We start from the raw sequence: 27,723 nt of genomic DNA, 5'->3' as shown, positions 1-27,723 counted from the left end.
TCCTAGTAAAGGCCCACAAACTGTGCCCTGAGCTGAAAGCTGCCAGAAGGTAGCAGCCTGGGCAAGGAAACACATGAAAATAAACCCAAACAGGTCCCAGAATTGAAGAGGTGGGGATTGTCATTATGAACATCACAGTTCGCTCAGCAAAAACCTCATGACAGTGATTGTACAGCTGTACTGACTGTGGGCTAGGAGAAGCCATAAACCATCAACCTGCAAACCCAAAAGGAGCCTTGAAGGGTGAGCACAGGACAAGAGAAAAGACACTAGGGTGGCTTTTATCAAGAACCATCTTTATAAAGACTTTAAGGCTGTTGTTAATGAACACTTTTTTGGTCCTCACCTCTTCAACCTCATTAGAAGACTAAAATAAAACAAGAAAGGTTCTAGGTCCTTCAAGGGCTTGACACTCATCAAATTTAACTTTGGAATTCCTGCAACACTGAAAGGCTGATGTCATAAATATCAGTTGCTTGATACTCCATAGATTCATAGTTTAGTCATATAAACATGCCAGGGTTGAAAGGACTTTAAATTGCGTAGCATTCCACACCTTCTCACATAGCTGTAAATGACCATGAGAGGTGGTAGGCAATGGATAATTGGGTCCATGGTAACTACCCAGTCCAAATGAGGACATTTACCTGTTTTAAGCCATCAGGTTGAATCTAGACTTTATCCATATATATGCCTGTTCTGTACACTATAAAGCACATGAGCCAGCTTGTGAGTGACAGACAAAATGCTACTGAGTCTGCTGACTCTGGGTTGCAGAACTTCAGAACACTGCAAGGATATGAAACATTTGATGGACTTGAATTCATCCTTCAGCAAGACACAGGTGGAAGTAAGTTTCAGTGTATAAACTCTATTAGGAAAATAATGGGAAACAAAGACAATACTTGTGCTTTTGTGTTGCCATAATGCACACTGAAAATTCCGCTGAAAATGAGGAGTCTCCTCTACCATACAAACTCCAGGGAAGGAAAAAGCAATTTTACCTTCTAAAGTGCAAATTATTTCTGTGTTCAGTTAACCCTATTTTTTTTGTCTTCCTTGAAGTGCTGAATATATTATTTTGATTGCAAAGCTCTGTCTTCAACATTGATTCAGAATATATAGAAAATGACTTTTGAAGCCAGACAAGGTAAAGTGTACCTTTATGTAAATCTTAAAAATAAAATGGCTTCATATTACCATTTCATGAACACAGAAACCTACCAAAGTTCAGAGATTTTCACAGATGGGATTCTGGCTTGAACTCTTCATTGATATTAAAATGAACATTAACCAACAGAAATTACTTCCCCATAGTGAGTGGGGCTTTCCTTGCAGTCATAGACTATTGTTGAAGGCCACAGTCACTGCCAGGGACAGCAGCTGTACTGTGCTAGCGCTGTGCTCAATTTCATCACTTTTACTTCATTGTGTTCTTGTTTTCACACTTCTAAAGGTGTCTTTCTATACCAGTTACTTTCTTAATAAAAGCCTGACTGTGATCAAAATGTTGAGGCAATTTCTTCATGAATTGCTCACAGTGGGCATAGCTTGACATCTGATGCATTTTAGAGGTTGCATCAGAACAAAGAGAATACATTTTGGGACTTAGTTTCCCATTCAACTTCCTCTACATGATAGTAGAAGATGAGTGCAGGAAATGTGGGCAAAAAAAAAAAAAGGGTTCAGGAAAAGAGGTACCTCTTTCCCAAGAAATGCTGATTTGAGTCAGAAAGATAAGTACTCTTATTCCAAAGAAAGTCACAATCTACAAATTTCAAAAGTTTAAAGTAAAAAAGCTCAAAATCTCCCTGACCTTTTTGCTTAAAATATCTGAAGGTTTTTAGATATTGAGGGAAAGCAAGCATAATTTAAAAAATTGCTGCTATTACACTACAGAACTCAACACATTTTCCATCATACAAAGACGCATATCTTAATGTGGATTAGAAATGCTAAGGAAAAATAGCAGGTTGAGATTCACAGTGATTTACAGCAGAGAAAACATTACCCAGCAGGTCATTATATGAAAGCATTGTCCAAAAATACCTGGGGAATATTTTCTAATAAAGCAAATACATATTTTAGTCCATGTTCACAAGCAATATAAAAGACAGACACCAGAATGTGTGCCAAATACTACGCAAACCCCTACGAGTTCTGTGATTTATCACATTAAAAACAACATATGCTTTATACAGTAACAAGTAACTGACTTTACCTTACATTTGTAACATTTTTATTACACTTTGGTCCAATAATCCATCTGTGAGCCTTCTAATGCCTTGACAACTAGAGTATTCTACCACAATGCTTTAGAAATTTGCCTTTTAAAATAACTTATAATTTAGGAAGATTACTCAACTCTCATTTAGGAAAAAAAAATCCATGAAACAAAAATGAAGGGGGAGAAGCTAGTGAGTTTTCTGGCTAGAATTTACTGAATTAAAAAATAAAACCAAAACAAAAATACCAAAATCAAAAACAAAAAGCCAAAACAAAACACCCAACCAAACAATAAAAAACCCCAAACAAAAAAATCACCCAAAATACTAGAAATTATGTAAAAAAAGTAAATATTTCTTTTATTTTGATTCAGTATGTTCAATATGTGCATGCATATATGTACATAAAATACACCTGCACACATGAACAGGTAAGAGATTAGATAAAAAAACTGAGCTCCATTATACTGTAAAAACAGAAATAACTTTTTCTTAGAAGACTAACTGTAAATTTACCCCTATACTTTCTTCCTTATGTTACCCAGTTGTGTTTCCATAGCTACTCAATTTTAAAAATCACTGAGTCTTACAAGAATATGAATAATGATAATATTCCTTTATCAATACATTTTATGAAAAGATCAATCAGGCTAGATTTCTAAGATGTAAAAAATAATTTCTCCTTCTTTTTTTTTTTAAATTATTATTTAAATTCTACGTTAGGCACACATCTAAACGAAGCATACAAATGGAAAAGAATGTCACAGAAATATTGTAATTAAAATTGATTTTGAGCTTTAATTCCAAATTTAAATAATAACTTTCTTGATTTCTATTTAATGATGTGTATATTTATTAAATATATTTTTGTTGGTTTCAATCATTGACATTCAAAAGGGAAAGAAAATGGAGGGAAAAGTGGTTAATGTTTGATAAAAGTATGGCTTTGTAGGTTACAGAAAGTAGTCCAAGCATCTACTCTTGATTGAAAGTTGATCTTAGAGACTAGTTATTATAATAATGCTTTTCCTAAATAGATCACAACAAAAGATTTGTTCAAGTCCTTAGCTGAAATCAGTGTGTTGTAGCATGTACACAGAAATCTGTCTGTAAATCTGGGTTGTCATGATACAGACACATAGAGAGAATCCTTTTTTTCTGAGCCACCATTTTCAAAGTATAATTCATTTTAAAAATTATTTCCATGTTGAAGGGTAGTAGGGATAAAGAAAGATAGAGAGTACAGAATCACTGCTTTAAGTAGATAAAAGACCAGGGGTAAGTGCATTCTCCTTTTTTTTTCCTCCCACTAAGGTACCACCTATATCAGTGCATTTATTTACCCATTATTTTGAAGGCACTAGAAGCTACCTTTTAAATGTAGTGTCTCAGTGTAAGCCATCTACACTTTCCCTTTAAAGAGATAGCCTTATTTACGACTTCAGTGACTGCCACAATATTTGAAATGAGTGGTTTAGCAACTATAACAGCCAGTTCCCTCAAGACTCTGGGATGCATCTCACTGGGTCCCGTGGATTCAAATGTGATCTTCCTCTACAATGGGGGGATTTCATCCCCTCAGTACCTGTCCTGAAATTCAGGGTCTGGAGAGATGTGGAAAAAGAGATTACTACAGAAAACTGAGACAAACACACACACACAAAAAAAAAAAACTACTTGAATTGCTCTTAATTCCATTCTCTGTCTACAAAATAACACTACATATTACTCTACAAAAAAAAAAAAATCAGAATTGGTATCCCTTCAGCTACATGGGACTTAGATACTTCATTCTGAACAAAGATTACCAAGAATATACAAAAAATCTCAGCCCCAAGCGTCCTAAATAACCTGATAAATAAAGGTTCAGTCTGCTAACTCAATTGCAGTAAACTTTTATCACCTCCTTATCACCAGATTCAATTTTCAGTGCTTACTCACTCTTATTCTAATTCTAAAACTTTCAATACATTTGCATAAAAATGCAACATACTCATACAGGCTCAAAAATCACAGTGAATGAAACGTGTTTGAATTTTATCAAACTGAATTTGACTCAAGGGTCAAGCTTATGTCCTTCCATGTAGGACAAAAATCAGTTTTCAGAGAAATCAGAAATAACTTATTGGATGAAAAGTAAATTGATGCTTCAAGGACTGAGGTTTTCTTGTTTGGTTGGGTTAGGCTTGGTTTTTTTCCTACTTCTGCCAATGTCTTGTTTGCATTTCAAAACAAAACCACAACAAATAAAAAAATCCAAACCAAAAAACCTAAAAACCAAACAAAACTAAACAAAAACAAAAAAAACCCACCACCAACAAAACAAAACAACACAAACAAAAACAAACAGAAAAAAAAAAAAACCAAAACAACCCAAACCCATAAAATCATGAGTTCTTTTCAGTTATGTCAGGGCTGGAAACCGTTTATGAATCAGGATGCTCAGTGACCAGCAAACTGTTACATGACTGTGAGAGGCAAGAGAGCTCAGCAGTTTCCAAGGAAGTGCTACTCTTTAGAGGGATGAATCTCCAGGGCCTTCCAGGATGACTTCTTTCAGCATTATCAGCTGGCAAAATGTAGAATGAAATCAAGACTCTGCTATACTCTCGGAGGTTCATACGTAGCACAAGGCTCCCATCAGTGTGGTGGTTTAACCAAGGGCCACTGTCACCTCCAGTGGCACATGGACTGATACTCATGGTATGCAATGTGCTGTCCTGCCTCTTGATGGGACAACTGCCTAGAATATGCACCAGGAACCAAGGAAAGAGGAGAAAGAAAGATGACAAATCACTTACCGCTGCTATTGGACAAACCCAGTCCTGGTTCACTGAACAGGCTGTCGGTGCCCAGGCCTTGGGGGCTGCTTGGGGGTCTGTGACAGGAGGCTGGGATTGCCCTGGGCTGGACATGGCCAGTTCCGTATGACTCCATGCCACCCACCACAGGGCATAGCTGAGCCCCTTGCCCACAAAGACAGGACCTCTGGGAATTTGTATTTAAGAAAGAGCAAAACCATGAGAAGTGAAGTAGGACAAGGAAAAAAGTGTAAGAAACAGCCCTACACACCAGGGTCAGTGAAGGGGAGGGAAGAGGTGCTTCAGGCACTGCAGCAGAGATTCCCATGCAGTGCCTGAAAAGGGGCCCAGCAAAGCAGGTTGCCACTCAGCAAACCAGGGAGAAGACCACAGTGGAACACATATCCACACTGCAGCCCATGGAGGAGCCCCATGCCAGAGCAGGTGGATATCCCTTAAGAAACTGTGGCCCACCGAGAGCCCATGTTGGAACAGATTTATCCTGAAAGACTGTAAGCTATGTGGAGGATCCATGCTGGAGCAAGGGAAAAATGTGAGGATGGAACTTGAATTTTAGCATTCAGCTTCTAATTAAAGAAAAAGGTGTATATTTTTTCTTTAAAAAATACTCTCTTGGTTGTGACTTGAAAACTTTTAGGAAAAATACACTAGAAAATGGAAAACCTACATAAAGAAAAATGTGCAATCTCCAAATAACTTATTGGACCAGCTGTCCTAAATTGGCTTTTTACCAAGTAAGGAATTGGAGGCTCTCATAAAATGAGCTTGGTTCAAGGAGCTCATAGCACAGGAAAGAAAGAAAGCAAGAGCAATCAGCAAGTTCAACATAACGGGAAGAGAAAAAGAATTTTGCTTCCACACTTATGATTGATTAGACAAAGGAAAATACATTAATACTATCTAATGGAAGATGTAATAAGGTCAGCTAAAATTCCCACTGGGTACAAAAAGGAGTAAATTCGAAGAAACCAGTAGCTTACCACAAACTTCAAGAGGTCCCTCTAGGAAAACCACATCAAGTAATTCATGTTTAAAGAAAAAAAAAAAAGAAAGAAAGAAAGAAAAAAAGAAAGAATTCAGTTCTATATAATAAATACTCCTATGGGAAAGATAAGGCTAAAATCAAGAGGCTGGCCCTTAGGGCTTTTTTTCAAAGTAGTCTTGATATTTTAGAAGGTATGAGGGCCATGATGTGCTCATGACAGATTCATTTTTCCATTAACTCATTCTTTGGTTTACTTTGCTTAAAATAATTTCTATTTTAAATCACTTAAAGGGAGCTAATGAAACATTTTATTCCTAAGGACTGTTTTTTAAGGGCAGTTATTTTTTACAGCATAGTTACTGAAATAGCAAGCCAGAATGACTATTAGACCAAGTAAGTTTACAAATTCTGAAGAAAAATACTGTGGTTTCTGCACAGACTCATATTTAAATATCAGTGACACCATGACTTTTAAGATCCCATTAAAGGTCTATCCTTCAAAATGCTCTGCAAGCATCACTCTTTCACATCTGGACATGTGTTCTGGTCCTCTTCCCAGAAGTCTAAGATACCTCCAAGTACCAATGTAAATGTTTTGATAATTCCATTATGACCAGAAAATGAGTTATCAAAGAAAAGACTACACTATAAAACAGTGGGCAGGAAAAGTGTTCATCCTTTGCCAAAGCACATTGTTTGTTCTAAAGTTAAAACTGGGGGTGGGGAGCATGGAGTTGGAGGAGGGAGAGGAGCATATATGAATTAGATGGGAAGGGTACTCACACATTTAAAATATATCTCAGTATAATTCAATAATGAGGAGAAAATGACATATGAGGAAACATGAGAAAGCATGAAATCAACTTTACCATTGTTGATTTCAGAGTAGAAGCATTTTAAAGGTTATTTGAGCCCAAGTATTATACAGCCTGATCTAAAAGAGATGAAACAGTATCTCAGCAAGGACATTTTGTACAATTGCAGTCCTTGGTGCTTATCCTCCTTGGTCTATAACTCAGCTGGAGGCTAGCAGAAATAAACTATGCTTTGTAGAGAAATACTAAATGAAAAATCCCCCATTTTTAAAGGTTTTCTCCCTATGTTATTATTCTTCTGAATTATTGAAACCACAATAAAATTCATTTTGTCATATAATTGATTTCTGTATGTTTTTGCATTATATATTCAGCTCAAATACTAAGGCTTGTCTAGCCATTTTCTTTTTATTTTGTGTTAGTTTTTATCACATATTAGCCCTTTTTAACAGGGGAAATTTTAAATAAACTAAAATATATTCATTGATGACTGATATTGACTAATCCTTTGATACACAGAAACTCCTTACTGACATCTGACTTGGGATGATGGGTGTCCCTTCACAGCTTCACTAACCACTCTGACTATTCCAAACAGCTCTTGATCTGCTCTCCAAACAAACAGAAGTAGGTGTGACTACAGACTGAAAGTCTCTGTATCCTCACAGCTATTAGCTGTGTTTTTGAACAAGGCACATCAGCCTGCTCATCATGTGTTGACTGGTGAAACTTAGTTAATAGAAACTATGTGTAAGAGAGCCAAGAACAGCCCTGTTTTCAGTCACGATTAAAGTTATTGATACTTCACCCTGAGATAATTTTATTCAAATATCAATTTTTTCCATGTAAAGAAATCCCAATATTTCATGATAAATATGACAGGTACACATACAACCCATGTAAAAGCAAAGCATGTCTGCAACAGTCTATTTTAAACATCTGAGCTTGTGCTTTGTTTATTGTAACATGCAGGCTTTCAAACAGAACTGTTATCAGAAGACTGCAACTCCTAACTCAAGGAAACAAGATTGCTGACAAAATAGGTTTGAAATATAAGAATTTGCTTAGTTTGCCCAAAATGAGCAGCATTAGTATTTACAAATATAAAATCTTATTTTTTTCACCTCCTTCAACATCTGGTTGGGCCCCAAGAAAAATACTAAACTATGTGAAATATATCTCTAATAGTAGCAGGTTTTCCCATTAACAGGCAATTTCTTCTCACTGACTTTGAGACAGAGCAAAGTTCTAAGTAAAATATTCTAATTATTAGAATTATGCAAAGATAACTTACATTTATGAAAATTAAATCATTTAGCAACTTGTATATGGTTAATGAAGCATAATAAACATTAAACTAATGACATTGTAAGTCCACAGAAGATAATATGCCAAAGCAATTCACAGCCATCATCTGCTGTAAAGATAAGTCTAAATTTTCACAAGCATAGTCAACTCCCTAAACAGATATGAGGGATTTATTATTACTATTATTATTGTTATAGCTAGTGGATGTTTGTCACAAATTTTTAATTTTGTTACACAGCAAGGTTTAGACACCCTCTGAAGAGTTAGACATATGAAGAGAAAACTGTAAGATTAATAAAATTTATTATAAAATTCGATGAAAAAATCAGATCAAAATATCTGTTTACAGAAGATAATTAACAAAATGAGAATGTTTGCAGAAAGCATATTAGTCAGCTTTTAATTTTCCTTTTAGTCTTTTGGTAATGCAAAGGCATTTTCAACTGAAATTAATAGCGTGTTTTATCAGGGTTGGATATTATTTTATACACATCAGGAACTGTCTACCTACAAATTAAGTATTGCAGTGTGAACTCAAAAAATAGAAGCTTTCCTTCCTCTTTTCTCCCCTCCTCAAAGCCAGTAGGAATCAAGTCTTGTACTATCAGCCAGGAGACACAGTGATGTTCCACCACTTAGGGGAGCAGATCCCTTGTCTTTGCTATCTGCCAAAGGACACAGAAATTCTGCATCAAGTAGGAAACAAAACACCCACCCCAAATCCAAGACACTGTGTTCCTGCCAGTGCAGAAACTGGATCTTTATTCCTTGTGAGCAAGCAGAAGTCATGTCCTCCAACAATCTACGCCCTTCCTAGCAGCAAGAGGAGAGTGTGCAGCTCTGGCAGCATCACAGCAGCCTTGTCTGCCTCCGAAAGGCCCAGTTCCAGTTCCAGCCTCAGCCCCAGCCCCAACAGCTGAGCACAGCAGCTTCCAGCCTGGAAAGGACAGGTCTGCAGTGGCTGAAGAGGAGCCAGAGCCTTGTGACCCAGCAGAAACAGCCTCCAGGTGTGCTTGGAGTAATCAGATCAGGCAATTCCATGTCAGTGAAATGTTAGTGCTCATGGGGCAAAATTCATGACAGTCTCACAATTTTAATAAAGTTGGCACATGCTTTAAGTCCTGATCTGGGAAATGTCACTTGACTTCCGACTCAGGTTATAAGACCAATAATGTAGCTCATGTGATATACTAATGTTCTTCTGTGTGCTCTGCATCCAATTAGTCACATAATAATAGAAAAATCAAGGAAGCTTCTCTTTTGCCATAGATCATCACACAGCAAGAAAAAATGATATTTAAGATGTATCCTTACATTTAAAAGTTTTCAGAATGAATAAAGCTTAGAAAAAAAAAAGCAAAAAACTTTTCAGTAAGAAGATGATGAAAGAAAAACTCAGAAATATGTCTTATTTTTATATAGGTATAAAAATATAGGTATACAGATAGAATATTTTATAAATTACCGTATGTATATATATTTATTAATCCTATAATTTATAATTATATTATTGATTGATGGTAATATACTTAATTATAATTTTTGGGTTTATATATTTATGATATTTCAATGATTGTGTATCTGTTCCAAAAAAAAAAAAGCATTCCCTTTCTGGAATTCTGACATCTTATTAAAAGATTGTGTTACATGGGTATTTTATTTTTTTTAAGGGTTATTAAATAACTCTTCCCAAATATTATGTTGATTAGACAGGAAGATATCTTGACAAAAATTATTGTCCCAAACCTCCCTTTGAATCACCCAGTGACAGACCTAGCATCATTCCTTTGGTAATTACATCCTCCAATCTAGAAAGGAACCTTACCACAACATCCAGTTATTAGAATAACAGGATGCATGCCAAATTAGTTTTGCCCAGGTCCTGAAAGACACATAAATAGATGCACATATACACTTGTATTCACACAGACTATATTATGTGTATTCCCTTCTAACACACAGAATCAGTTTGGACATCTCTAAATACTACAGAGAACTTTGCTTTAGATTATACTCACTGTTTTCCAAATCAGTCAGAAAAGCAGAAATTAATGAAATTCCTTCATGTTCACTGAAATTTGTATACAAACTCTAGAATCCTTCTGATCAGAGGGACCTTGGTCCAACAAATGTTTTCTACCACTGCATTTGAGTATCAAGACTGTGCTTTATAAACACTGCACTGATGTCTGTGACTCAGAAGGAACCACTGTGTCCAAGGGACAAATGTTGCAGTCAGAACCTAAACAATCTACTGAATTCAAGGTTGATTTTGACCAAAGTAATTGTGTCCTTGTATGTTTATTAGCTTCTCTTGTCTTGGGGAGGGGAACAAAATGGCTGAAACTGTTGATATAAGTAGACCCTGGAGAAATTATTTCCTCGATAGTAAAGCTTCTTTCATGCATGGTAATCTTTGGCTTTTAGGAGCAGATTGTGAATCTACACAGACTGACAGATTTTCTACAGCATCAAAAGTCTGTTGGATGCAGCAGATCTATGATGGGATGCAGCCAGGAAGTATTTTCTGTCCCAGTCTTAGAGAATACAGGGCCTAAACAAGGAAATGCTTTTACTTGTCACAATCAGGAACAACATGCAGTCATAACACAACTAGGGAGACAGCCAGAGTATGCTGTCCTCCAGCCACTTCCCTGGCATCTTCTTTACAGGAGTAGTAGTAGAGAATGAGGAGTAGCATTCACCAACTATAACTGTACAACCATTAGAGAAATTAAAATAGGGAGCTGCTCTGCATGGCTCATCTTCTCTGAATGGAAGATGTTCAGTGGGAACTTTCATTCTCACTGCTAATTCCAGGATGAACTGAATGAAACAGCTTCCCTAAATGTCTTGCATGGTACACTCCAGTGTTCTTTAGCAGTACAGATATGAGCACTTCAGTATGGAAAAAAAAAAAAAAAAGAGTTGTCTTATGGAGATTTGCAATGGCAACCTCCTGAGCTAAAAAATATGAATTCACACTCTGGCATCAGACATCCAAAGTCAGGCTAGCTCTGCCAGAAAGGAAAAAAGGAAGTCAAATAGCCAAAAACCTGTCCTGTTTCAAAATCATATGAGACTGAAAATGAATTTTTTTGGTTCCTCTGGTCACTGGACAATATCCAAAATAAAATAGCAGTTTACATTATTGCAACAACTCTTGAAAGCCTAAGACTCTTCTTTTCTCTTGATCAAAACTCTTGTTATGCTCTTCCCCTTCCATGAGGATACTTATTCTTTTAGTAATGTTGCCAACAGTTACAAGATGTTCCATTCTTGGCTCTACAGCAAATCTATTCACTTATTAATCAAAAGGAACAGTCTCCTTAGCACTCCTCTTTTCAGATCTACTGATTCTTGAACCAAAAAGATAAAGAGGGGAAAAAAACTTCCAAGGAAGCTGTCAGAAGCCAGAAAGGAAAGGGTCACAAAAATGTTCAATAGGTTGCACTAATACTCTGAAAGTTTCCTGTTTGATGCATGGTGTGGATATGGTTTCCTCAGACTGAATTCCCTTTGATCTCTAAAAAAAAAAAAAAAAAAAAAAATGGAAAAAAGAACTCAGAATATTACTCCTTCTGATGCAGAAATGACAGGAGGAGTAGGAGAGGGAGGAGGAGTAAAACTGACTCATCTTCAGAGTCAGATTCAACAAATTCTAGAGATATTATCCATATCAAGAAGACTTTAATCAAACATATGAACAATAGATTATGCTACATGGATGATGAACAAGGAATCAGAAGTAGGCTAGATGCAAGCATCAGCCTATGGTACTAAGGGAGGTAATTTTGATGTGTTTAGAGATGCTACAGGTAATACAGCTTTCTATCTCCCAGAGTCAGATCAGATAGTAGGATTACAATACATTTGCAAGACAAGAAAGGCAAAAAGGGAATCTATTAAAAATTATTATTTACCTTCCTAAAGAAAGAAGGGAAAGAAGTTATGGGAGGAATATAGAAAGTTTACTAGTCAGAAAAAAAAAAAAAAAACAGACAAAAACCCAAACCCTATTCTGCTATTCTGCCCACCAACTGCTTAGACTGAGATAAAATATCAACCTAAAAAAGTCCAAGTAAATTTTAATGCCTATTGGCATACCACACCACAAAAGGACTCTTTCCTGTAATAGTGCTATAGAGAGAATCAGGATAATGATTCCATTTAATTAATTCAAAAAACTTTGAAGGTCCTAGCGATCCCTAATGACCAAACATTTGCTCAAAATCAGGGCACAGTCTATTTGCAAACTGTGTGATGCCCAGAAGCTTCATATTCACTCAGAGTGCACTGGTGTAAAAGACACAGACACAAAGAGCTGTGAAAACCCATGGGGTTCTCTGACCAGAGACACCTTGAAAGAATAATTTGCCTCTCTGAACCCAGGAGGTATTTTCCCATAAAGTGGCTATAAAAACAGCTACACCAGGAAGAAGCATTATGCCCTACGTGTCTGAGTCCAAATCCATTACATCTGCCCTTATAAAAATAGAAAAACTGCAAGAAGAAAAAAAAAAATAAAAGAAAATACTGTACACATATTGAAAAAGAAACAGAAAAAGAAAAAAAATCACTTAATGAATAACAAACAAACTTCTCATAACAGCAGAAAAAAATGAGTTGGTCTCATTTGTTTCAAATGTGTTTGAAATGTATCTGTATTGCACCTCACATGCAAATATCTTCTTTTTTTTTCCTTTTAATCTTCACATTAAGTTCGTCTCCAAAAACTAAGCATGCTTTTCATTTAATTCAAATAAACTAGTTTAATTACTTCTGCTAGCACTAATTTATAGCCTGTAGATTCCTGTTAATTAAGAATCCTAATCACTGTTTCAATCTTCTCCATCATACCTCCATCACCTGGTGTGATTCATACCTGCTGATTCCCTTAGGCATTAAAGCCATACATCAGAAAGACATTTCCTAGGATAAAAGTAAACTTTTTAAGCATTTAAGAATTAAATCAAGGAGACTTATATGCCAAAATTTTATCCTTACAAATTTTAAACAAAACATCACAAATCCTGTATTGTACAGAAGGTCAGTGCTCTGAAAAAGTTTGCAATTCAACTTCAAAAGACTTTTGACTTCCAAACCAAGACGTTTTCAACTGTTTTTCATTGATTTGCTAGTTCTTCATTGAAAATGAAAGGTCAAGAATGGCAAAAATCATGACAATCAAGAACACAAATACCAAAACCCAAGAACACCAATCTTTACTCATAAAATTTAAACAAAGGAAAAAATTAGCAATGGGAAAACAAAATGAATTTCAGAACAAAATATTTTTGTTTTGCTGTTAATTCATTCTGTTTATTAGCTCTTCAAAATTTCCACAAGCACAAAGTCCTGATCAGGAGAATGCAGGGATTTTTCAAATACTGCTATGATTAGACTTAGACCTGCAGTAGTTTAATGTGTATTAATTTAAGCTTTGTATGGGTTCTACTGCACTCCTAGAATAGAATCTACTGTACATAAGTAATCCTTTAGTTAAGTTTCCAGTTTTTCACAAGCATAAGCACTATGAAGAAAAACAAATCAGCAATAACAAAATTACAGCATAATCAATATAGATTTTAAAATAAAAATACAAGATATCCTAAAAGTGGACAACACCACATTCTTTTGCTGAAATCCTTACACTGTTATTCTCAGGGTTGTTTAGGGGGGGCAGGTTGTGCAAGAAAGCATTTTCAATTCTCCTACACTTTTTTTTTTTACTTAAAATAAATTATAATATACAGTCCTTCCTATCCACAAGGAGTTTGAAACAAATGGAGGAATGTCTTAAAACAGGTGGGGCAGGTTTAATGCACCTAGATCAAATTGCTATTCTTACCAAGCAAAAGAATAGAAACTCCACCAGCAAAAAGTATGCTGGAATAGGCCAAAATTAACAGAAAATCCTTTTTAGATTTGCCAATCTTGATTTGATAAAAATATAATTTTTAAAGGCTAGATATTTCTATAAAACCACAGCAATGAAAATCTAAAATGAAAACCTTTAACTGTTAATAAAGACAGTAAATCTAAATTGGACAAATGGAAATCTGCCTTACTTTGCTCAATTACAGCTAAAAGATCTACTGTCAATTTTCAGTTATTTTATGACTTCTTATAAGACAATACTTTTAAGAACCAAATATAATAACCTAGATCTTCACATGTGTTTCAACAGGACTTCCAGAACACTCACTCTGAAAACACACTGAAGTAAGAGATGCCCCCATTTGAATAAATGCTATTACACTTGGTAGAACTTTACTTTTCCCATTTACTAAATTTACATAATTCTACACTACCACATGTGGGTGGAGTAGGAGTTCAAAACAAATGAGTCAATATTTTTCTTCAGGAAAAATACCATTAGCAGAGCATTCATGAGCAATCATATAATCACAGGCAAGTGTCCCAGACCCATAATATATGACGACAAACACACTTCAGAGAAATATCTCAGGCAGAGAAAAAGCTCAGTATGAAAAGTCATGATGTTATTCCAAGAACAATGAACTTAAGCTTGACAATCTTCCTGCATACAGTTATAACACAGTCCCCCCTCAGCTGTAAAATGAGTTTATTAGCATTCCTATTCCGAAAATTTTTACATCTTTTGCCTAGTCATACTTGAAGCTTTTCAGAGCAAGTATTTTGTCTTATGCTTTTAGCAAATCTACCTCAATGGGTTTCATTATATTCTGTTAAAGAACAGAAAAAATACACTAAAACCACAAATTCCCATTGTAAACACTGGAAGAGTTCATATTTCAGAACTGAACAAGTTAAATGACCAAAGCTCCTATATATTTTTTTACCATTTCTTGCATGCAGGAATTTATGCAGAACACCCACAGAAAAGACTAGTTTAAATAGATTATTTTGTTCTTTAAAAATTTACAGAAATCCAATCCACTATAAAATTTCTAGCTCATGTTTTGCATGATAAATTTGGAGAACATCTTTCTGTCAAAATTATTGAGAACATTTTGTAGTAAATCACCCTGCTGTCTGTCAGAAAGCATGTATAACTGCAGCCAGAATGATCACTGAGCCGAGTTCAACACAGGGTCAGCAGTGACTGCACTGGTTTCAGTGAAGATACTTTATTACCACCTTTTAAACAACAAAGTTTTTGTGCCAAACAAGAAACACTCTAAAATGGTGAAAGTCTGGGTGTGAGCAGTCAAGTAAGGGCTTATTCCTGCAATGGAAACAGCGGGTCCTTGTCAAATGTCACTTCTCCTTGTCATCCTTTACTTATCCCTTATCCCTGTGAACCTCTGCAGCCCTGCAGCCCAGAAAACACCATACTGTTCCTGCTAGGAACAAGACACACTGTCTTTGAAACCAGCTTTGCATGGCCTTGGGACTGATACCTGTCAGACTTGCTCTTGACTGGCCTTGTCTTGGTCTGCCTGGAGCTTTGCTTTAACTTTTCTTGGTGGAAAAACAAATTTTCTAAGGTTCAGATGGCTACAGCCTGATTTGTATTTGAATAAATTTGTGGAATATTCATAATTTTTATAGTCAGGAGTCACAAGTAATTTTCTGAAGACAGAAATACTAGGCCAGTGTAATGGTGTAATGTAGAGGAACAGAGGCATGATACGATAACAGAGGTCTCAATAGTGAAATAGTGATCTCAATAGAATGTAGTGAGGTGAAAACATGAGACAATAAGAAAGTGGATACTTTAAGGAGCACAGAAACAGGAAAAAAAAAAAAAAAAAAAAAAAAAAGAATGCAGGCCTGGCAACTGGGCAAATGCTGTTGCAAAAAAAAAGCATTAAAGAACAGTACCCTCCAGTGTACATTCTACTAGATTCGATTGTAATGTGAATTTGCAGACTGAAGAATAAAACACTAGGAAGAGATCAGATTATTATGAAACAAATTACATATAAACTTTGTTGTATATTTTCATATTGCTTGAAGGACAGATGTTGAAACATTATTGCTTGATTTTCAGGGACACCCTCAGAACTCTACAAATAACCCAAGCCAAAACTCAGTCTACATAGAGCATTTTGATTAGAAATGCTTTGCTGTATTAATTCAGGCTCATATTTTGAACCTGCTTGCTGTCTTTTTGATTAAGATTTTTCTAAGATTTAAATAGAGAAGTAGTAAATTCTTGGGTCCATGTTAAAGTATGTTTCCTTTTGCACAGAAAAACATTTTGACTGTAAGAGGTCATAATTTATTTTTGGTGCAACAGCAAAAAAAATCTCAGATGAAATAATTAACACTTATAATAACTACCCTGTCTCCACAGGGTCTGCTTTTGATCAGCCTTCTCCCTTATCTGGCTGAAAACCCAGAGCCTCTCTATGGCGGTGAGGGTTCACCCCTCTGTCTTATGCCAATCAGAGGTTTTGGCATCACACACCCCAAATCTCACTTCTTGCCCTTGGGGCTGTAAACCCAGCCACAGGAAAAGCACCCTGGCTCCTCCATAAAGGGCAAGCGCTTTGAGCTATTATCATTCCAGGCTCTCATAGTAGGAAATAGTAACTAAAAACCCTGCTGGGTTAAGATACTGACAACACAGAAATAAAAAGGAAACCCTAAGTTAGAATGACATCAGCAGCAGTAACAAATTTCTACAAGAACACACATAAGCAGTACAAAGTGTAACAAAATGAGTTTGGGAAAGCTTTTAGTGAATCTATGCTCTCAGCAAAGCATTAACTTCCAGTGAGCACAGAAGCTCTTTTCCTTTAGCCTTCATGGAGTAATGTTCTGTATTTGACAGTGAGAAGGGAGAAATGGCCAAGAATTCTCATATTTCGGGTGAAAGTACACAGATTTTACATCCATAATAAAGTACTAGATACAGTCCTGTCCCTAAACACCAGGATCTAGCATGCAGAATCTACTGCGACACATTGATCACATCTGTACAGAAATACCACATGTAACTAATTCTAATTTAGAATGTATAAATGAAAAGTGACAGAAAAATCTGTGGATGTTTAGCCTGTATATGCTAAAGATATGAGTACACATAAATAATTAAAATCTAGCCTTGCTGTTAGACACCTGTTTCTTGAAGCATATTAAAAATTAAAGGAATACTATGGATGACAGAAGGAAATTACATGTTTGCACAGGATCAGTATGACAGTAACAGGAAAGCAAATGAGTGTTTAATTCCAATGAGCTGCACTTAATTCAGCCAAAAGTTGTTTTCGGTAATTTAGTGGAGTATACTAATTCTCTTCTGCGCTGCATTTTCATAACTTTAAATATTGACCCTCTGGACTAGCTAATTAGCTACTTAGCTCTCATTTAAGTAGTTATGAAATGTTCTATCACAGTAATTTTCTTTTCATGCTGTGGAAAATATGTTTTGCATTTGTCTTAACAATGTGATATTACTATTCAATATGTGTAAACCCTGGAATATAAATATTATTATTTCTATTAACTGAAACAACTAATCAATAGGAAAATACACAATGATGCAAACACTATATGTGTCCCACTTACCCACTGATATGAATTCTCCAAACTCTCATCAGCACTAATCCCTGGACAACCTCTGTGTTTATGCAATGACACATTGTATAGGAACACTGAAGGACCAAAGTGGATTTCAGTCTCTTCAAAAGACTGCTTGAATCACTAGTCTGAGATCTTGTGGCCCTTATGTATTTTTTCTGTTTCAAAAATCCCTCAATCCCTCGTTCCACTGGGGTTCAGTTTCAACAGGCACAAGGGGTGCCTTTAGGGGTTTACACTCCTTCATAGGCTGAGAGGTGTGAATAGGAAGCTGGTCTAATATCGTGTGCAGGGAGACATAAACCTTTCCTTCAGGGGCTACTCAAATGTCTGCTCAGATAAGTACTCCAGCAGACTCATTCAAAAAACAAAGAGCGGTCCCTGACATACAGCCTAGGCATTCTCTTTTGGTCATCTCTGCTGAGGCTTGATCAATTTACAAACGCACTTAATTTTTTTATCAACAAGTGTAGAGAAGTCCTAGTAAATCTAGCCTGCATAAACTAGCTGACATTTTCTCCATAGGTGCTAAAGCCTAAAGAGAGTCTTGTTCTTTCTTTTTGTGACTCATCTTCTTGTTATTCCCAAATCTTATTCAATTCTCCAGCACTTAAAAAGTATCAGATATTCAGAGTAGGATTAAATATATAGATTAAGATGGCCAAATCCAGGTTTGTATTTTCAAATAGTTCCACAGACATGCAGATAGCTACATGTCAGTAGGCAGAATGGCAACCCCTACCAAAGAATGAAGAGCAAAGCTAAGAGAAAGGTTTCCATAAACGAGAACACCAAACATCAGGCCTGAAGTCTCTACTCCCTTTTGAGCTGTGAATGAGAGGAGGAGTACAGGGAGTTCAGTTAAGGTGCTGTTCCTCAGATCACCCTTACATGCCCCTAATTCTGCGTATCTCACCTACATACTTTAATTTCTACAGGAGTAAGGGAATATTTTACTTCTTCTACAGACACTAAACATCACTAGAAGAGAAGGATGTAAGAGGTCTCCAAATACTTCATTTTCAACATAATTTTTACCATTGCTTTTTCCCTTTTGGATCTTCTTGCTCTGTAAATAACTATTACTACACAGAAATGCCAGTAGCATGTGTGAAACTTGCAAGTTTCAGTTTTGGAGAGACATTGCAAAATAACAAATAAAAAATAAAAATTAAACAAGTGCAGATCCTGTGCTAATGCTACACCTCCTATCTTTGCCAATGTGCACAGGAGTGAAATTACTGCCTATCTTCAAGCTGGAAAAGACACACTGGAAAATGTTCATATAAGTTTCCTATCTTTAACTACAACAGAATCTCAAGAATATTTATTATTAAACCTAAATGCTCAAGTCCCTAGAAATGGCAATTCCCAGTTAAAAAAAAACCCAATACCAGCCTTAATTGAAGTCTTTGTTAGGCATTTTTATCCAAAGAAAATTTTTTCCAATTTCTAAAAAAAAAAATCTGCTGCCTCTTGTGTCTTTTGTGAAATGCAAAGAAGACAGAAGCAGCAGAAATACATCCTTGAGACATCCTTCTAGACTTTTTTAGATCTTTGGCATAAGCACTAGACAAATTTTGCAGTCAGGAAATGTCAGTAGTATCTGATCATCGCTTCCCACTGCCACATGTATTGTTACTTGTCTTTTTGCTGAGCCAAGTGGGAAATGCAAATATTTATTTTTATCTAAAAAACCCAGGATATGCAATTTTTCATTTTATTTCTATGCAATAGACTAATGACTTCTAAAAGAGAAATTTAACAGAGAGACAATTTACCATGATGGCCCACTGGATTTCTCTATTTATTTTGAGCCAATGAAAGAAATTATTGTAAAGAGTTTTCTATTTTTCATAGCATTGTTACAGCCAGTCTTGTTTGCTTTACTAGATTCCATTTCTTTCAAAACATTTCAAGACATAACAAATTTCCCTGTCTCAAAATGGGAACAGAACCTTATAGCAATATCAGCTTCTTCTGAAATAGATATACTGCATAAAAAGATCAGTGAAAATTATAAATCAAATTATATCCTTAGAGGGATAATCAGAGAGGGAACCCTGAAATTCTAGCAGACAATTCTAAAACTTCTTAAAACTTCTTCCTAAAACTCTCAGCATTGTCTCTATTTTCCATTATTTCTTAGGATTCCCTTGTATAGTATGAACTGCCCTCCTACCAGGAATAAAAAATAAAATAATAATTCTATGTGCTTGTTATACAGCCTGTGTTAGAAAATAACATATATAACAAGTTACAGAATATTCTGACAAGCCCTCAGGAATGTATTCTGACTTTAGAAATGCGTGTTTGATTTTGGCAATGTAATGCCTATGCAATTAAGATAAATGAGATAATCATGCGCTCAGAACATATCACACGGAAACTTTAATTGTAGATATCACACAACCCAATAACAAGTTCCTACTCCAAATGGAGCACACTAATAGATGCATAAGAAGGTTCCCAAAAACCCAGTAGTAGTACAGTCATGAACAGCAATATTGCAGCTCTTTATTGGTTTCACACTGTGAAAGCCACTAACTTTCAATTTTGGAATGTTATTCAACACAATTTGATCAGCTATTTTATGCCACTGTGGATAGCAACAACAAAAGATATAAGAGAAGTAATAAAATAAGAATTTGTTAAAGTCAACCGCCTTGTCCCATTATAGAGATGAGAGTATGAGAAAGAGGCAGTAAGATTTGTCAGGCTATTAAAAGAAATTAATTTTGCTCTGCTTATGGCAATGAGAGCAAAACAAAGAAAGAATTAAACATGACAGCATGTTTTTCAGTAGTTGAAAAAATACACAGTTCCATAAAGAAAAAAAAAAAAAAAATGCTATATTTAAATCATAGTATCTACAGATTTCTTCACTTTTAGCACCTCAGGTGTGATTCTCAGGACATGTTCCATGCTGACATAAGAATAATCCAATGGTGCAGCCTATATGTGCTTTCCATGATTTGTAGTTTCTTTGTTTTTCTTTTTTTTTTTTAATATAATTAATTTTTCTTTGCATTGGCTTTAGATATGCACTAAAGCAAATACATATAAGACATAATTTTCATATCTTTTGACTGCATATTTACAAATCTTTCAAAGATCTAGAAAACACACAAGGTAATGTTTTTTGATTTTGTTTTTCAGCAGATAAAACAAAACAAACCCATAAAAACAACAAAAACAACAAACAAAAACCCACACAAAAAAAAATAAACCAAAACAATCCAAAATCTATAAAATGCTGAAATGTTTCTTTATATAGATACTACTGATAAAACTACCATATTTGATTCCTACAGTTGTGGTCTAACATTATTAACTAACCAGTCAAAGAATGAAAAATGTCAGAGAGCAACTCTCTTTCAATAAAGTACCCTAACATTCCACTAGCAAAAAGTGATAAGCAAGAGTCTGGTGTTTTATTTAAAACAGCTTAATACAGTGTTCACCACCAAAATCTTCTAAAGATATATTGGTACCTAACACTTTAAAATGCCTCTGAGACCCCTCAGACACTTATAGAAAGTAGCTCTCATAAAGAGCTTTATAGCTGAAGAGTTAATTTTTTTCACAGAGAAAGAAACACTCATGTAAAATTATATGCTACATATAATCAAAAGCAAATTTCAAATATCTAGGCTAAACTAATATTAATGATGCTACAGTATTAATTACCTCAGAGTCAATGTCAGAAAATTTGTATTAAAAAGATGTACCTTTGCAAAGTCAATTTATTTCCATCTAATCTACCCATATATACACTCAAAAAAGCAAACTAATATCAACTTTGTGACTTTGTATTTCATATAGAATATATTACATAAGAAAATTTGTAGAAGTGAAGTTTTACTGGGCAATTTTAAAAACCAAACCAAACAAAAACTTCCTTTCTACTGTACAGAGATTATCCCCAGAAATTCAAAGGTAAGCACAAACAACCTTGTCAAACCTAAAATAGACTACAGAAATAACAGACCAGATACAAAAACTCTATTAAAAATCCAGTTCATTTCCCTGTCATCCTACAACACAAATCAAAACAATATATCAATTATGTTAAAGGATCTTATTAAATAAAAATTCATCATTCTGCTCATTGTCTTAATGTTAGCTGAGTCTTTGTAGAACTGCAACTTTTTTCAATTCTTCCAGACACACAAGACAGTTAACAAGATTATTGCAGATTCTTGCAACAAAAGTCATACATCACACTCAGCATCATCCACTGATTGCTGTGTCTTCACATACTGTGCTGTATTCTTGTCTCATCAGAATTCAATAATTTTCAGTAATGCATTATCAGAAAAAAAAAAAAAAAAAAAAAAGGCAGTATGTCTCCAGGTACCTTACAAGGAAATTTATGAAAAATGAGCCTCTTACAAAAATTCAATATTTCTAAACCATATAGACACACTGATAGAAGGTAAGTTTGCCAATGTTGATTTGACCTTCTATTTCCCTTTGGAATTAATACTCCTTCCAGAGAGAAGCAAATACAGCCACGTGGGCTATTCAAAAGGGTCATGTACTTCTGTTATGACAGGCATTGATTACAGTATTTTGATAAGTCAGCTAATGAAATAGCACTAAAACTAGCTTGCAGTGGAAGCCTGCCAAGGTTCTATTTAGAAAACCACATCCAGCTATATCAAAAACTCTTTATAGATTAATGAAAAAAAAAAAGGCAATATATTAATTATGTTCAAAACTAAATTCTCCAATTAAATTGAAAGAACTGCACTTTGCTTCTCCACATATTCTCATTTTAGTTTTAAAAATAACTCCTTGTCTGAAAGGCAAATGAGAGCTACTAAAATGCCCTTAAGAAAAAAAAAGGAGCATTCTTGGAAACTTCTACCAAGTGCAAATATACCAAGTACGTACCATCTAACAGAGCTCTGCTCCTGTGCTTATGATTCAAATTAACCCAGTGATACCATGACATTCCAAACTAAATGGCAATAAACCATGAGAAGACATTTACATAGAAAAACTTGTCCAAGAAGAAATAAAGGCAACATTCACTGGGTCTAAAGTCCAATCCCAAATTTAGTGTAAAGAAACTTTATTTCTCTGATTTGCTTCTGAAAACAATGGTTCCAAGCACAATACATCATTCAAGCCATGGAGACTTTTGTGCGTTTTCAGTATGGACTCTAGTTCCAGAGTAGATGCATCTCTAAATCACACAAAAACAAAACAATATCCTGCATGGATGCAATTTCTTGGTAGATATAGAGTATACACACTAATTTTACATTATTACTCTAGAACAGGTTCAAAATTGTGAACAGCTACAGATGTTGGCAATGCATGCACCCTGATACACACCTACTAGTTTAATTAAGAATTTTTTTATTATTCATATACAGTCCCATGTAACTCCTTGAAAATGTAACATACTTTGAAAATATAACTGCCTCATAAAAATATTAAGTATCAGCTATAAAGCAGACTTCATTGTACATGAATTATGGTATCCTTTAATTCTTGAGGGCCACAGAAATAAAAGTCTAATATAAAAAGCTTTATTAAATCAATCTCAAACAATGGCATTATCTTCCTCTTGTTCTTCTTCAACTCCGTTCTTATGCATTAATATCCACTTCACTTCTTTGTTCAGCCCTCCACTTAATATATACTTAGCTCTATCACCAGCATATACACTGCTCTCTGGGAGCACCTTCAGAGACAACCAAAGAGTCAGTCCCACTGTTTAGTCCCACTGCATAGCTGCAGTATAAACAGTGGCTGCAATCTCTTCAGGAAATTGCCCACCTCCAAGGTTCATCCTTGTTTTCAATTAACACTCCTCTAAAGCCCTGGAGAGAACACTACATAATATGCTCTCCACTACAGCACATGCAACTAAAGTTTTTGTTCGGTACAGACAAGCTGCATTGATACAGAAAAAATATGAATGGAAGCATGGCAGAACCACCCAGACCATCAAAGCACATGAGCAAACACAGCCAGAAAAGCCAGACCTGCTCAGGTTTCCAACAGGTAATTTTTTCAGATGGGAACCAGGAATGGCTCAGACCATACTGCCCTTGCTCTCTCTGCACTGGAAAACCACTCACCAAAGCATGCAGAACCTGACTCATACAAAGACAACTAGGAGTATTTCCACAGAAAACATTGCTATGAAAGAATACTGAGGCAGATCACAATTACAGGATCATCAGTGACCATCTGGGAATAATCTAGCACTTGCAGTGAACCAACATAGGCAGCTGAGCACTGAAGGGAGCTTCACTGTCTCTACGTCCACACTCTGTCTGGGCCACAGTGCTTTTTATTTCTCCTCACTGCTGACAGTACACCTTCACAAGCTGTCCCTATCCAGGGTCTACAGGAGAGGGAAAGCACCCAAACAAGAAATCAAAGAAACTCCTTAGATTGTCAGTAACTAAAATAGTCAAAACAGCAGCAGTGGGAAAAGAGTAGAAGCATTTGCTTGGAAGGTACTTGGAAAATGCCAGTTTTATTAACTGTAATAAAAGAGTAGATATATTCTCAGGACAGGATGGGCTGAATGCTTTCTTTTCAAAGAAAATCTTCAGCTATCAAAAGCCCAGTCTCTGGGCAACAAGTAAGAGCTAAGGATTTGGCTCAAGACCTTTTGGACACTACAATTCATGAGAATTTATTTGAGTAAGCAAAATCAGCAAAGCAGGTAGGTATCTTCACAAGATACATATTCAATTCATATACATCCCTGGAAGAAAAAAAAAAAAAAAAACAAAAAAAAAAAAAACCAAACAAACAAATAAAAAAATTATTAAAAAACACCACCTAAAATTCCAGGCAAAACTCAGATAGGTAGAAGACGTTGCCAGTGATCAACAAGGTCATGAAGTGAAATTGGGGTTTGGTCAAGGATGTTTCTGATACGCATCCAGCAAGGCTGTAATGATTCCTGAGACACCAACCAGGGGAAAAAGTACTATGTAGAGGATGAGCTGTAATGACAATGATACCCATGCAGACTAACTGCAGAACTGCTGTGCTACAGACTGGCATAAGCCTGGTTATGGCAAGTTTCCAGAGAACAATTCCTTTATGCTTCTGGGCTCTGATTCAGAACTAGAAACAAATGTGCAACTTTCCCTCATGTCAAGGGCAATTAATCACAAAGAGCCACCAAGGTTATCTTGCACGTTTAAAAATTATCAGTCAGTGGGTGGTTATTTCATGTCTGATCCCAAAGGGTTTACCAGAAATATGGACTGCCTGTAACACAGTCACAATGTTTCACTGTGCTGAGCAAGACTCTTGAGAGATCAATATGGCTGTGGTGGGTTGACCTTGCCTGGATGGCAGGTGCTCACCAAAGCTGCTCTGTCACTCCCTTTCTCAACTAGACAGAGAAGAGAAAATAAAAAAAAAGACTCATGGGTTGAGATAAGGATAAGGAGAGATCACTAAGCAGTCACCAGCACATGCAAAACAGACTCATCTTGAGGAAAACTAATTGAATTTACTGTAAATCAAATCAGAGGAGGAATTTGAGAAATTAAACCAAACCTTTAAAACATCTTCCCCTCACCCCACCCTTCTTTCTTAATTTTGCTCCGCATTTTCTCTGCTTTCTCCCCCTCAGTTGCGCTGGGGGATGGAAAATGGAAGCTGCTGTCAGTTCATCTCAGATTTTCTCTGCTGGACCTTTGTTCCCAAGGAGAGGACTCTTCACACTCTTCCCCTCCTCCAGTGTGGGATGCTTCCCATGAAAAACAGTTCTCCACAAACTTCTGCAATGCGTGTCCTTCACACAGGCTGCAGTTCTGCACAATCTGCTCACGAATGAGTCTCTTCCATGGGGCACAGTCCTTCAGTCCCTTATGGGGTCAAAGTCCTGCCAGAAAACCTGCTCCTGTCTGGGCTCCTATCTCCACGCATTCACAGGTCCTGCCAGGAGCCTACTCTAGCACAGGTTTCCCACAGAGTCACAGCTTCCTTTGGGCAGCCACTTTCTATGGCTGCAGGAGAATGTCTCCTCCACTGCCTGTAGCACCTCCTTCTTCACTGACCTGGGTGTCTGCAGGACTGTTTCTCTGACATATTCCCACTCCTCTCTTCTCCAGCTGCAATTTACTTTTATGCAGTAACTTTTCCCCCCCCTTAACTATGTTACCCCAGAGGCTCCATCACTGATGGGCTCAGTCCTGACCAGCAGCAGGTGCACCTTAGAGCTGGTCCTGGCTCCATTGGACATAGGGGAAACTTCCTGCAGCTTCTCACAAAAGCCATCCTAGCATCAACCCCCACTACCAAAATCTTGTCATGTAAACTACCCAGTGCAACTACCCATGACATAAGCTGGGCAGCAGAGACAGACAGCTGGTGGTCTGATTCCTACTCCACTTCTAGCCCTTTTCGTCCATTGTTAACACCTGTTTGGCTTACACTATGATTGTAATAACAAAAATTATGCCAAGCTGCAGCAGTTATCAGATTTCCTGAGAACTGTATGACTCAAGGGTTGTACAGAGTAGGTAAGGACCAGCACACCTAAGAAAGCCTTATAGTAAATCTTGTTGGAGTGGTGCCATCCCTGAAAGCATCAGCCAGACTTCCAGTAAAGACATCTGAACCATTCTACAGAGCCTATGTACCTGAATGATGAACAAGCACTCCAGGATGAGACACTATCATTAGAATCATAGACTTCTAGGTTATACTTTTAAGTAACCAAAACAAGTAGAGCCACAAATTTTAGGTGAATCCCTAAACCTAGAGCCTCTAATTGCATATGCATTCTTTATGCTCCACTGCTCCTTAGACTCTCTTTGGTAGACAGCATCTGATAGCACTAATTTCACTCCTCACAAATCATAGCAAAAGAGCAAAATCAGAGGCCAACCATTTCAACAGACTTGTGCTCTACTTTTAGTTCCACATAGGCCTCCCATGGACAACTAACCTGCATATATTTTAATTTTAACTCTCAAAGCATTATAATTAAAAAAATCCACTACTTCAAAAGGTAGTGTGATAATTAGTTCATTCATTATAAAGTATTATGAATTTTTCAAAAGAGAAATGCTACAGAAAAATATTATCCTGCTATGAAATTATAACAGTCTATGACAAATATTGACAAAGTGTGGAGAGGATTATGACCTTCAAGTAAATAATTTTTATTTTTGATCTTGGCATTTTTATGGACCTTATCTCTGTAAAGTCTGAACAACTCACAAATACTAATTAACTGAGCCTTTTTAATTATTCTCCCTGCTTACACAAGGGAAAGCCTAGACCCAGTCCAATCTAAGTTCTCCTTTAACACCAGATGAGTCAGAAGAAAGGAAGGACAAAGCACAGTATGTAATGTTGATACTGACTGACCTAATACATTCTTCCAAGAAGGCTGTGAGAAATGGAGCAATTTCTGAATTATCTGAACTCATACACAAGGTCTCATGGTGCCATACGTGAAACATTTATAATTCTCTCAGCAGTGGGTCCAAATGCTCTATACTGTGTGCATTACCAATAAGGCTTAAACTTGTAAAACAAGCAACGTTAATATATTCAATACTCATTCCCTTGAATCCAAGACTGTTTCTTGAAACATTTGTAGTAAAGGATCATAGATTAAAAAAAGCCCAGACAACACAGCATTACAAACCTATCTAAGAGATCAAAGTATTTCTTGCTAATAGCAAGACTGTACCAATCTGTCTGATTCTTCTTGTACATGCTTCGCTGAAACTACAAAGTAAGCACTAGCGCATTCACTCTGTTTCATTAAGCTGATGAAAAAAAATCTGTAAGCATACATAACACTAACAATTATCAGGTGGACTACAACAATGCTTAAAGTCTCAACCCTTTTGTTCTAGTTTTGGGGGAAAAAAACCAACAGAGAGATGGAGAGATTTAACTAATGGAAAAATAGAGATTTTCTATCTACAGTGTGGTTATATTAATTAAGAAAAAAATATATACTATTTATTCAGCCAGTCAACATGCATCTTCACTGAAGAACATAACAGATCTCATCTACTTTTGGTTCAGGTTTGGTTTGGTTT

The 27,723-nt window shown here is 36.1% G+C and overlaps 1 protein-coding gene across 12 annotated transcripts in view; it reads right to left on the bottom strand.

The window, feature by feature from the left end:
• TAFA5 (TAFA chemokine like family member 5) overlaps positions 1 to 27,723 on the bottom strand; it is a 472,577-nt gene that overhangs the window by 306,293 nt on the left and 138,561 nt on the right. The window contains exon 2 of one of the 12 annotated variants that reach the window (XM_068189766.1): positions 6,028 to 6,048. The exons of the other annotated variants lie outside the window; for them this stretch is intronic. Coding sequence (XP_068045867.1) covers positions 6,028 to 6,048 — 21 coding nt within the window. The remainder of the gene's footprint in view (positions 1 to 6,027; positions 6,049 to 27,723) is intronic. 12 annotated transcript variants of the gene reach the window in all.

Source organism: Anomalospiza imberbis, chromosome 5, assembly GCF_031753505.1.
Source record: "Anomalospiza imberbis isolate Cuckoo-Finch-1a 21T00152 chromosome 5, ASM3175350v1, whole genome shotgun sequence".
In the NCBI taxonomy this organism is placed as follows: Eukaryota; Metazoa; Chordata; class Aves; order Passeriformes; family Viduidae; genus Anomalospiza; species Anomalospiza imberbis.
The sequence above is the reverse complement of the archived record's forward strand: the minus strand, read 5'-3'. Positions and strand labels throughout refer to the sequence as shown.